The sequence below is a fragment of the Phalaenopsis equestris genome, unplaced genomic scaffold (assembly GCF_001263595.1).
Source record: "Phalaenopsis equestris unplaced genomic scaffold, ASM126359v1 Scaffold235481, whole genome shotgun sequence".
In the NCBI taxonomy this organism is placed as follows: Eukaryota; Viridiplantae; Streptophyta; class Magnoliopsida; order Asparagales; family Orchidaceae; genus Phalaenopsis; species Phalaenopsis equestris.
The window spans coordinates 82717-95463 of NW_018253350.1; the positions used below are offsets into that span (position 1 = coordinate 82717).

At 32.4% G+C, this 12747-nt stretch overlaps 1 protein-coding gene across 1 annotated transcript; it reads right to left on the minus strand.

The window, feature by feature from the left end:
* Window positions 1-2948: 2948 nt before the first annotated feature.
* On the minus strand, window positions 2949-4792 carry LOC110039136 (multiple myeloma tumor-associated protein 2 homolog; the record flags this gene model as incomplete). The annotated part of the gene is given in 3 exon segments (XM_020744096.1): window positions 2949-3537; window positions 3653-3920; window positions 4703-4792. Coding segments are annotated over 3 exon segments (605 nt in total), but the record flags the coding sequence as incomplete, so codon positions are not given.
* Window positions 4793-12747: the final 7955 nt, after the last annotated feature.

The following is a 12747-nucleotide window of genomic DNA, read 5'->3' on the forward strand; positions in this document are numbered from 1 at the left end:
TAATTCACATAACACTAATCGTGTAACATAGAATAAATACACATGAAACAAATTTGTAAAAAGCACATATTGGCTTTCAGTTTTAACGTAAAGGAGGATTAATACATGTAATATAATAAGTTCCATTTACCAAAAAGATGCTAACAAAATAAATTACAAAACCATGCATTGGAGTTTCAGATTTTGGAAAAAGAGCATGTAACATAGAAATTTTTTTGAATTAGGATTAAATATACATATTAGAGAAGACAAGGGGTAAGAAGCCCTATGACTTGAATTCAAACTTTTTGGTTTTAGACTGAAATATGACAAATAATATATTAAAACTGCATAGGATAATAGGCAAATTTCAGTACAATGAAAATACATTTTCAGTTTTGTCTTTAGGGATCATATAACATGATATTTTTATGAGTTAAATTCATATAAACACTAAGCAATGCATTCAAAGTATAAAACCTAAATAAATTTTATAAAAAGTATAGACATGTTTTTGATTTTAACATTTACATGGTGGACATATGGTGAATTTCAAATAACAATACATGGAACATGCATTAGAACATGGAGAGAATGAAAGCACTTTAAAGTTATGAAGAAGATTGAAGAAATTTTATACCTTGGCTTCAGAATTGAATGATTTTAAATGCTCCTTACTTTGTCCAAATCTTTGCTGCTTTTTGGCGTGAAAACCTTGCTTCTTCTTTGGGTTTTAGCCTTAGGATGAGAAGAAAAATTGAGAGAAGGGGAAGAAGAAGGGAGGATTTTCTTGGAATTCGAAAATGATAGCAGTCCTTGGTTGTTTTTGGCGTGTGTAATCATGTGCGAAGTGAGTTCCAACAGGTTTTTAGAGGTAGTGGGGGTAGTTTTTGTGAGTTAGTGGGTGGAATAGGTGGTGAGGATCAAAAGAAGGGTTTAAATTTTACATCAAAGGTGGAGATTTGATTGATGGAGGGGAATTCGGTCCGTAGGCTTTGGACCAATCAAAATTGAGTGGGAGGGTTGCAGAGGTGGCAAATTAAGAATAATTAATTAATCATTTAATTTAATCATGGACATTTAAAAAATGGGATTTTATATAAAATTGTCGAGGATGTACGGAAAAATTTGAAATTGTATACCATTTTGAAGAGAATAAAACAAGGAATTCAGTGGTTTAAACGGTTTGAAAAATAATTTTGTGTAGAAAAGGTTTTGGTTGTTTAAGTTCAAGAGTGGTTGACGAGGTGGTTAGGGTGGTTTGGGAGTTGATTTGACTATAAAATTGATTTTGATCAAATTGTTAAAGTAAAATGATAAAAGCTCAACTGTCCAATTGTTTTTGATGAATTCAAGCTCTATAAAAAGAAATGACTTGCCAAAACAGGCTCTACCATAAGAGAGAAAATGATCAATTTTTGAACAAAAAATTTATTGGTCTAAATTGGTCCAAAAAGTATATTTTAAAGTTTAAAATAATTTTTGTTGAAGTTTGAAATTAGTTTAAAGTCTTTTTGAAAGAGTTTTGATCAAATTATTGTTATCTCTTATAATTATTATTTTCTCTCTCCTGATTATCGTTTGATTTAAAAATGTCTAAATGAGGTTAAAATTGAGCACCAAAGGAGTCATTTAAAAGGCCATTTTCATGCATGAAAAACTCAGTATATAGCTTTGACATAAAAATTATTTCAATTGATAATCAGATTGATTTGCATGGTTCTTATTAGTTTTAATAAGCTTCATGCATCTTTTGAAATGAGCTTTGGAGCCTCACAATAGTCTTTAAAGAGAAATCAATAAATCTATGATTTAGTCAAGATTGAACTCAAATGAAGCCCAACCATGCTTCAATCAATTGAGAGAGGGTTGACCAAAAATGAGGTCAACAATGACCCTAAGAAAGAATTCTTTGATAAACATCATTTAAAATAAGAGACTGAAAAAAATCTATAGAAAAATGATTTGTAGGATAATAAGAATCTACTATTATGTGAAGATCTGTAATCAGATGATGAATAACTTGTGAATGATGAGAATAATTTACAACAAAAAGATCTAAACATTATTTTTTTTTATGGAGACAGAGACAAGGCCATTACATCTAACACAAGTCAAAAAGAAAAAAAAATATCGATAATTAACTATTTAAATTATCTTAAACCTAATAACTATTCTTAAATTTTTATTCATTATTCTTTATTTGGAAAGAGAAAGATGACTAAAGTTGAAGAAGATAAAGAAAAAGAAGCAAATTTATAGCCAAATCAAGATTAAACAAGCGATCAAGTTATTCATTACAATGACAACATTATTATTTATTTGGAATGAGAAAGACGACTAAGGTCAAAGAACATTAAGAAAAAAAAGACCAAATTTAGAGTCAAATTAAGATGAAACATGAGATGAAGATAACTCTATTCAAAACATCCTGAATGGCGACAAAATCGAGAACATTTAATTAATTGTTATGTTTTAATTTGTATTTATAAATGTGCATATATTAAACCATAAAAATGAGAACAAAAGTTATTGTGCTCAACTTAATTTACTTTTAGTTTCTTTCGACGCCTCATGTTACTTTAATTAACTAATGTTTGCATTACAATTTTTTATATGATTTGTTGCTTGTATCTAGCACAATTTATTAATTGTTATATGCATTTTTTTAAAATTTTTATCATATTAATATATTTTAACATATTACCATTTACCTGCAATTTAGCTACGTAGTTTTCAAATTGTGAGATTTGCACCTCAAGCAGAATGCTAACATCACTCACACCATTTTAATCTTTGATCAGAATATGCTGCAGTAAATTGATAAGCACTATACTTACTACCATCTTCCAGACATTATCTTATAACATCAGGAAGAAAAGGGATTGAGACCAGTGAACATTATCTGTATTACCTTCAAAAGTACCAATAAAAAAATAAAAAAAAAAAGAGAAAAACAAGAGTGGCCACTGACAGTTTTAAATAGCATTGCATGATGGAATAAAAACCACTAAATCAAACAAATTACATTTGGCAAAATTGTAACGCAACTCTACCATCTGTTGACAGTCTATCACATAATTCAGACAATCTAGGGAAGCCCAACAATGTTCAACAACAAACTACAGCAATAAGATACTGCAATGAACAGTAGCTTCTAGTGCTCCATGGCAACAACTAGTTGCAGCTATTGAAATCAGAGATTTAGATTATCAAGCTCTAGATTGTCAGCCATGCAAACAAAAAAAAGAAAATATTGTATGATACCTTCTTCAATTAGATTCAAACATATGCTAGCACTTCTCTTCCCTTCAGTGTCTGCGTTTGTCACCATCATTATAACGAGACCTTTTATTATCACGCTTCTCCCGTCTCTTCTCTTTCTCCTCCCTCCTCGCTTCACGCCGCCTTCTCTTTTTACTTCTTTCATCGCCCTCGGAATCCTGTTCAATTCTCCCTGTCATTGGTTTGGGCATGGAATCATCATCTCTTTCAGATGATATGTCCTCAAATCTTTCTTGCAGAGAACTACTGTCTTCTTCCCTATTTTTCGGTACCCTGGAAGATCCATTGAGAAAGCAAATGGGTTTAATTTGCCATCAGAAAAAGAAGCAAAATGAGAAAGCCCACTACCAATAAAATTAAGTAAAGATATAAATTATCTTTATCCTACTTGTATAAGCCAAGGCCTTGGACTTGAGCAGCTTCAGCATGGCCTCCGCTCAAATCTTCAGCTGCAGATCCTCTCTTGATAAGTTCAGCATACTCATGCTTATCAATTCGATTTCCCTGGGAACGGGTGTTGCGCTTTGGAGCTAAGCCCAAAGCCTCCCGCATAAGTTGTTCTTCCTCCTCCTTGATCCTTCGAATCTCCTCCTTGACCGAGTCTGAATTGAGGGCAGCAGAATTCTTATCTCTAGCATACCAATGCAAATCCTTTCCTGTTTGATGGGCCAAAATCAAAAAATAAGTAAAGCCTATGTTTTTGTCTCCTCTTGGAAAGAAAAGGCAGTTTCCCTATGAAAAATAAGCAAAAAATATCTTCAGTAAAAATAGATTCAGGTAAAATATATTAATTTATAACATCGAATATTTAATAGTAATTGAAATATATTGACCAGACCAAAAATTGCAAAGTTGCTACAAAGAATGCCCAACTAAATTTCATGATCTCTAAAATGATTTGACAGAAAAAATAAGACAAAAAGAGTGAATAGCGAACGGTTCATGACACACTATAAAGAAGCTTATGATACTTCAGTTTTGTGATTCAGACAAACATATTCACATAACAGCATTTCACCATAAATGTAAGTGGTGTTTACCTTGGCAAACCTCTGGGCATAATAACTAATAACATGATCATTTCTTTTTTTTTTTTGGAGCAATGGTTTGTGGTAATAAAATTTACGAATACATGAAGTAAACCTTTATTTTAATCATAATATTTCAAGCTTCAAATTGTATTCATCGTATGTGGAGAAATTATCTTGGTTACATTTACCCATAATGACAATGGGAAGAAACACCTTACTAAGAGTAGCAGTTAATCTGCCATCTAACAAAGCACCAAGAAATGAAAAAACCATAGTCACGAGGCCAGAAAATCTAGCAAATGCGTCTCTAGTCAGATAAAACAAAAAACTGCAGATTTTGAAAGCATACTTTCGTGAAAAGATTGATTCAAAGCTTTTTAAAACACAATGCAAACAAAATAAAATACCTTTCTGCCATCTACCCACAGGAGCCATGATGCTGTGACCAAGGTAATTCTCACGGTGCTTATCAACTTTGACATCATCCCATTTGAATTCTGCAGGATAGAGGAATGAAACATTGACATAATAAGCTACATATGTTCAGAAAGGTACAATAGTAATCTATGATCAATATTCAATACCAATGACACTACTTTATGAGTGATAGACAGGGAGTGAAAACATATTTAACCGCTGAATCGAAACAAAATTTATCCTTCCACAAATAAGAGCAATTTCCAAAGTGAGATTACTGAACCTAAAATATAAATTTCTTTTGAACAAATGATAAACAGCTGCAGCTACTTGGGATGGTTTACCATAAATGCATTTCGTTTCCTTGATTTTTGATAATTTTTACAGCTTAGATGGATTTGGGATTTAGAAAATTGTAAATTTATGTATCATGATGCAAATATAGGCTATATATTAAAAGACTGATCAGGGAGAGTTTAAAGTTGCCAACATAAGACTGCGTTTCAACCAATCAAAAAAGGGGTTCATAAACTGTCGATACTGTATACAGATTTCCAGTGTCATGAACTCGAACAGTAAGAGGCTTTTTGGAATCTTTTTTTTTTTCCTGTCTTCTTTTTTTATTTCAAAAAACAGAAAATAAAACATAAAAACCTGTTTGCTTGTTTGCTTTTCAATTATTTTTTTTATTTTATTTTTAAACAGGTCTGTTTTTGTTTTTCACATAAAAACAACTAAAAACCAGTATTTAAAGTTTTTAAAATAGCTTCTTCACACCCATCCCCATTCCAACCGCGACCCCGGCCCCAACCCCAATGCATCTTCGACGCCGACGCCGATAGCCACCTTCTTCGATGCCTTCTCCTCCTCCGACGGTGACGAAGAGCAAGTCTTCGATCCACACTGGTGTGGAAAAGTTACTCCGCATCACGAAGACCTATGGAACTATGGCTGACAAAACATTGTCGGAGGAATGGGTGAGGTGGATTTCATCAAGGCCACTAGGAGGGAGAAACTCGGAGGGTTGAAGGAGTAGTGGGAAAGGTATATGTCTTTACCTTTGAAGATGAGACCATGCCGTACCTGACGATAAGGTCCAAGTAGTGTTTTGCTGCACATGTGGGAATTGGAGAGGAAGATTACAGACTTTCTTAGGGTTTTTGTTTTTCGTTTTCCCATACCACGAACTTATTCTTCCAAGTACATCTATGAGAGACAATGACAACGCGCGAAAGGATGGTCGAGCGATGGTGATTCAGTAGCTTTGCTTTCATGCTTCCAACTTCCACCGCTTTATATCAGATTTTTTAGAGAAAAGGTTCAAGGATAGGGCAACAATTTCTAATTTTTTTTTGTTTTTCCAAACATCTTTTTTAGTTTTTGTTTTAAAAATAAAGAAATCATAAAAATATCAAACTTGTTTTTGTTTTATGTTAAACTATAAATAAAAACAAAAAACAATAACGCAAGTGATCCCAAACACCTCCTAAGTTAAAACTTAAGTAGGTAAAACCAAAGCCGGACCAAAATATTATAAGAAGGCATCAATTACATAACTCAAGATAAGTTTTCAGAAAAAACACTAGCTAAAAGTATCATATGCTGGATATTTATGCAGATTCCATTTTTCTGCCCGCACTTTCTATTCTTCCAGGCATTTGACATTCACCCCCTATTCCTTCCGTCCGCCACAACAAAAATGACACTTTAATTCCCACGGGATCTTAAATCTCACATATTTTCTTTGTTTTGCCTTAAATCCCTTATAATCCCTCCTTATTCAGTCCTGTCGCTATATCAAATATGACAATTTTAATTTCAATTGGATCTTAAATTCCATTTTTTCCTTTATTTGGATCATAAATCTCATTTTTCCTTTGTTTTGCCTTGAATACACAGCAAAAATGACAACTTTAATTTCAATGAGATCTTAATTCCCATTTTTCTTACGCTTGAGTTAAATCCACAGCAAAAATGACAACTTCAATCCCCATGGAAGTTTAAATCCTGTTTTTCCTTTGTTTTGTCTTAGATACCAAATAATCGCGTTGGAAGTTGGATATATAACATTTAGAGAATCTGAAGCGCAAAAACATTTTAAAAATGTTGAGAAGAATGATGATTCCTTTTCAATGGAGGAATGACTTGAGTACTACGAGGTTAGTGATTAGGTTTTAAGTTTAAATGTCGGTTAATTATTGTTTTTAGCTTTATGTTTGACATGATCAAATGTAAACTTTATTTGTGTTGCAAAAATTATGATAGTATTTGCTTTCAATTTTCTTTTTCATAAATATAATATTTTCCTTTGCTTTCTTAATTAACTTAATTTCTTATTGGAATTAAAACAAATTTAACAATCTTTTTATTGATTAATTAATTGCATTAAAATTTAATCTTATTCAAGTAACTTTAATTAATATAATTACAGTTAATTCACATTACAATTTGCCGTGAGGTGAACTGTTATAACAATAAGGATTTCAAAGTTAAGAAATAAGTTTTTTGACTTGAAGGGTGAATACCTTTTTTTTGTGTAGAGCAGTATTGATTGTCAGATATACTAAACAAAGTTTTCTGAAGCAACAAAATGCTAAACAAATTAAACTTCATAATGGAGAAACGTACCTTGTACATAACCATAATAGAGACTTAGCTAAAGCATATATGACTACATAACAGACACAACAAAGGAATCCATTTAAGATGATATTACAAGTAACAAAAATAGCTACTATACTCAACAGAACAGTGAAGGATAGATATGAGCCTTTTAAGGCCTTGTTAAGGAGTGTAGATACTTCAAATCAAACAGAATTAGTCGGAAAGCCTCATAGTTATAAGCTGAAGAAAGCAATACGTGCTTTTATTGTTTGGCAACGGGAAGTCCAACTGTATTACCTTTTTAAGGTTTTAGTAGGGGAACTAAGAAAAATTACTCAAAAATACATTTGGTTTGCTCTCTGCATCAAAGGCAATACAGTGCTACAGCTGAGCCTATTCTTCCTTGTAAAGATCCTTGATAGCTGGTGTTAAATGAGAAGAAGAATGGGCGCCGGATTTGGGGGCTTGTGAGTTGCTTACCGATTTGGTAGGCATACCCATTAAAGAGCGATGAGCAAGGAATTAAAAGGTGGAAAAGGAAGGGTGAGCTGTGAAAAATTCGCAAGAAATTCTTAAGTTTGGCACGTTCCAAGACCTGATACCTAAATAACATTATCAGACCTGCAACCAAATTCACTCAATGCATGATCACTTCTAAAAGTACATGATATTAACTCTCTTCTTTCATAAATTAGACATAGAAAAAGAGCGCGTATGATATAATGCAACAAGGAGAGGCATACTATTTGATATTTTGATGCTCAGAGATAACCTAAAAATCAATCATTCCATGAAAAGATTGACGTTTAAGAAACATCATCAACAACCAAATTTATGAACATGGTCAACATTACTTAAGTAAGATGTTTACTTTATTATTTTAATTACTATCATCAGTGATACATAGACTGTATTAAAGTGCATCAAAACTCAATATTTGTACAGTTGATGATGCAAGATTTAGACAGACCAAATAGCATCAGCAGTTGTAAATTTATGGGTGCTTTAATGCATAATAAGCTAGTTTGATGGTTTGGACAGCTCCAATTCAAACATCTGGGCCAAAATACTTGCAGAAGAACATGAAAGTGATATGATTAATGATAAAGATTTAAGTTGTGGGGGATAATGATGAAAAAGAAGAATATTTGAAATTTTTGTTTTGCGGCAATGATGAAGATTGTTTAGATGACATGCTGAATTTTTTAGTCTCAATTTTTTAGTTGAACATTGGATTTGAAAGTCTCCATGAATACTTTTGGTTGCCTTTTTTATAAAAGACAAGCACCTTTTATTGAATGTTATTCTAATAATATACATTGCTACATATGTGATAGTTTCATTTTTCAATCTAAGTATTTTTAGTTGGGATAGTTTCATTTACAAATCTAATCATTTTTTCCTAACTTTCATGTAAGCAAAAGTTAAACATCTTAATTTCTAGCTATGCGACATCTAGATTCTTTTAAAGATATTTCCATTAGATAACGCATTTTTAATATATTAGTCATGATTTGTTTATTACTTGCACATTTTCTATAACATAAACAGTAGAATTTACATGGAGGAAAGTCCCTCCTTATTTACAAATTTACCAAATTTACAACAATAACAACAAATCCAAATCTTTGCCACACTAAGTAGGGTCGGCTGATATAATCCTTTTTCTCCAATACGTCCTATTGAGTATCATATTTTCATTTAATTTTAATAAATTAAATATTATTTTTTAGACAACAATGATCATTTACAAACTTATAAAATATATCTTAACCTAAATTAGGAAAGGAAATAATTTTGAAATAAAAAATAGAATAATATAAAATATGAAGGAAGTAAACTAATCAAATAAACTAATCAAATATTTCCTAAGTTGTCCCAATCAAATCATCCAAGGTTTGTAGGTGGTCGTCCGGCCGTGGTCGACCGGCCCACATGAGAGAGGCAAAAAATGGAAAAAACCGAACCTTCTAAGATTTCCACTTTCCCTCATGTCGGGTCATAGAGGTTGTAGAGACCAAATTTGGTATTGAATTCAGAAAGGTGCTTAAAGGCAGAGCTTCGGTGAAGACATCATCAATTTATTGGTGTGTAAAGATGTAGCTTAGCTTTATAATTCCCCCAATAGCATTTTCGGCGGTGAAGTGTCTATAAATTTCAATATGCTTGGTCCTATATTAGACATAAATTCTTGGCAATACTAATAATTGCTTGACTATCACAAAATATATATATACTTCTCCATGTCACCAGATTTTCTCATACATAAGGGCAGCAACTTGTAGTAAACCTTCTGTTAGTGAATTTCCCAGTCCAACTAACATAAGTATGGACTTACCTGCCTTTATTCCTAATTTTCTCAAACATTAATCTATAACCAGGATTCCTCTTGAGAACCCTCAAAATTTTATACATTATCTCCAAATGCTCTTTATTTGGGCTATTATGTGTTGGCTCACAATATTGAGCAGGTCGGCGCGAAGTGAATATTTGGCATCGCATGTGATTAGTAGATGATTTTCTTACCACTATTTGATATATTCTCTTATCCATAGAGATACTTTCTTCTCCCTTCTTTGACTTCGGATTGGTACATTAAAATATTAACCAACTTACATCCAATAATATGTCTCTTTTATTAGATTTATGATGTCATTCCTCTATGATATAATGATACCTTTTTTGGGCCTTGCTACCTCCATACCTAGAAAATATCTCATAGTTCCTAGGTTTTTGATTTCAAACTCTGTGACAAGCGCTTCTTTAATCTTTAGAATCGCTTATTCATCATTAGTAAGAGCCATATTCACATATACTATCAGGGCAACAATCTTACCTCCCCGAGTGTGTTTTACAAACAAAGAATAATAAGTTTGACTTTGAGCATACTCATTAGATCTCATAGTTTTAGCAAACTTTTCAAACCCTCGCTATTCATGATTGTTTAAGACCATAGATAGAATTTCTGAGTTTGTCTACTAGGCATTTGTTAAAATCATTCTCAAGTCTTTCTAGTATCTTTATATACACTCCTTCTAGATCCCCATTCAGGAAGACATTTTTATGTCAAGTTGATGCAGTTCATATTCTCTATAAACTATTATTGAAAAGAAAACTTCGATAGTGTTAAATTTGAAAACTAGTGTAACGGTCTTTTTATAGTCGATCAAATGCGTTGAGTGAAATTTTTTGCAACAAGTCTGGCTTTGAATCTCACAATACTCCCATCAGCTTAGTATTTGATATTGAACACTCAATTATCCAACTTCTTATCCTAGGGGAGTTTACTGAGAATGCATGCACCATTATGCTTTAGTGCTCAAATCTCCTCAACTTCTTTCCTTCGATCTAAATTTTCAAGATCTCCATGAATGGGTTTAGGAATTTGCCAACTATGAATAGTATAAGAAATAAATTGTCTGGTGAAAATAGCTTCTCATAAGCTACATGCTCCTAGATTGGATATAAAATACAATTTTATTTGTCATCAACATCAGAAAAGGATCATCAACGTCAGAAAAGGAAGGGAATAATTGACGAGTAATAGACTCCTCACCAAAATTTTCAAGTAAATCTGGACTAGGGTTTTAGTTGGAGCAGCTCTGTCTTCTGGGTATTATGTAGATAATATGTTCCACCTGCATGAGTTTTTTCTTCCTCCTAGTGTACACATAGTTCTTTGTTGTAGATTTCAGGTTGGGTTAGCTGGATATCCTCAAGAAAACTAGAAGAGTCGAGTAGAAGAGTATGTGAGTTTGTCGTGTAAATGTCATCAAGTGCATCTAAAAATTTATGTTCATTTGCACCTCCTAGTAGGATTGATTTTTAAAAAATGACATCTATGGAGTTGTAGTATTTTCTGATAACAGGAGAGTAAAACTAACACTCTTTTGTTGGATATATACCCAAAAAAGCACACTAGGTAGATTTAGAAAAGTTTGTTGCGAATTGGGAAATGAATTTGAACAAGGATACACACCTAAAGAATTCAAGTAGGATAGTAGAAGAGAAAGCTATGATGTGTAGATAAGTAACCTTCAAAATATGAAGTGGTGCTTTGAAGTTAAGTACTCTACTAGGCATTTGATTGATAAGATATATTGCAATAAGAACTATTTTCCCCTAAAAATATTTTAGAACTTGATGGGAAATCATAATTAAGTTGGATAACTCAAGTAAATGTTTATTGTTTCTCTCTATTATCTCATTTTGTTGTAGAGTATCAATACATGAACTCACATGGATTACTCCATTTTTTCAAAAGGAAGGACCCAAGGATAGAGTTGAAACATTCATTTGCATAAGTTATGAGAATCTGAATGTTAAATTGGAATTGAGTTTGAATAATGTCATGAAAAATTTCAAAGTTTTGAGTTGTTTCAGTTTCTCACTTCATTAGAAACGCCCAATTAGTTCTAATATGATCGTCAATAAAAGTGACAAATCATCTAGCCCCACATAGGATTTTTTCTAATTCAAAAGTTCTCAAATATCAACTTGGATAATGAAAAAAAATGTGAGGATTTATACTAAGTTATTAGATAACTATTTTTAGTGTGTTTGACAATTGAAAAATCTCACATTGAAAAAAATTTGATTTTTTTATTGATAAACAAATGTGGGTACAAGTTAGCAATAAAATTAAAATGAAGATAACTCAGCCGACAATGCCATAATGACCCTATTTTTGGACAGACATGCTCGACAAACTCAGAATTTTGAGGGACATAAGAACGTGGGATCAGTTGTGTGCTTAAGGAGAGATTTTTCTTGAGCAAGTATAAATCTTGATGCATTTCAACTCTGTCAATCACTTTTCCCTAATCCACCACCTGAACTTCAAAAAAGTTTGCCGGAAATTTAGTTATATATTGCATAATCCAAATAAGCTTATTGATTGAAATCAAATTATAGCATAATTATGGGACATATAAAACAATGAGCAATATCCTAAGAGACCTTCACATCTTTCTCAACAATGTTTGAGTGTGATCTGTCTGTAACTATTATCGATCTAGATGTAGAAGCTTTTGATAGTTGACTAGAGCATTAAAGTCTTAAGTCATATGATTAAAGGTTCCTGAATTTAGGATCAAAGTATTGAATCTCACATTACAGGCAAGATCGGAGAAGGAAATATTGTCTTGGTGTGTCACGAGGTTGGTGTGCATCTATGAATTACTGACACGAATTTTCTTCAGCACTTAAAGCTATTCCTTGAAAAATGATTACGCCGACCATTCAAATATGCTAGCTGCATTAGTATTTTTCTCTTAAGGTCTGTTTTGGGCGGCAACTGCAGCTGTTTGAAGAAACATTTGTGAAGCTGTTGAAAAAAAATCTGTTGTTCAAAATGCTGCGGTGGCTGTTACAAATATTTTTTTTAGAAGTCAGACCGAAGCTTTTTAGCAACCACCACAGGTAGCCAGGT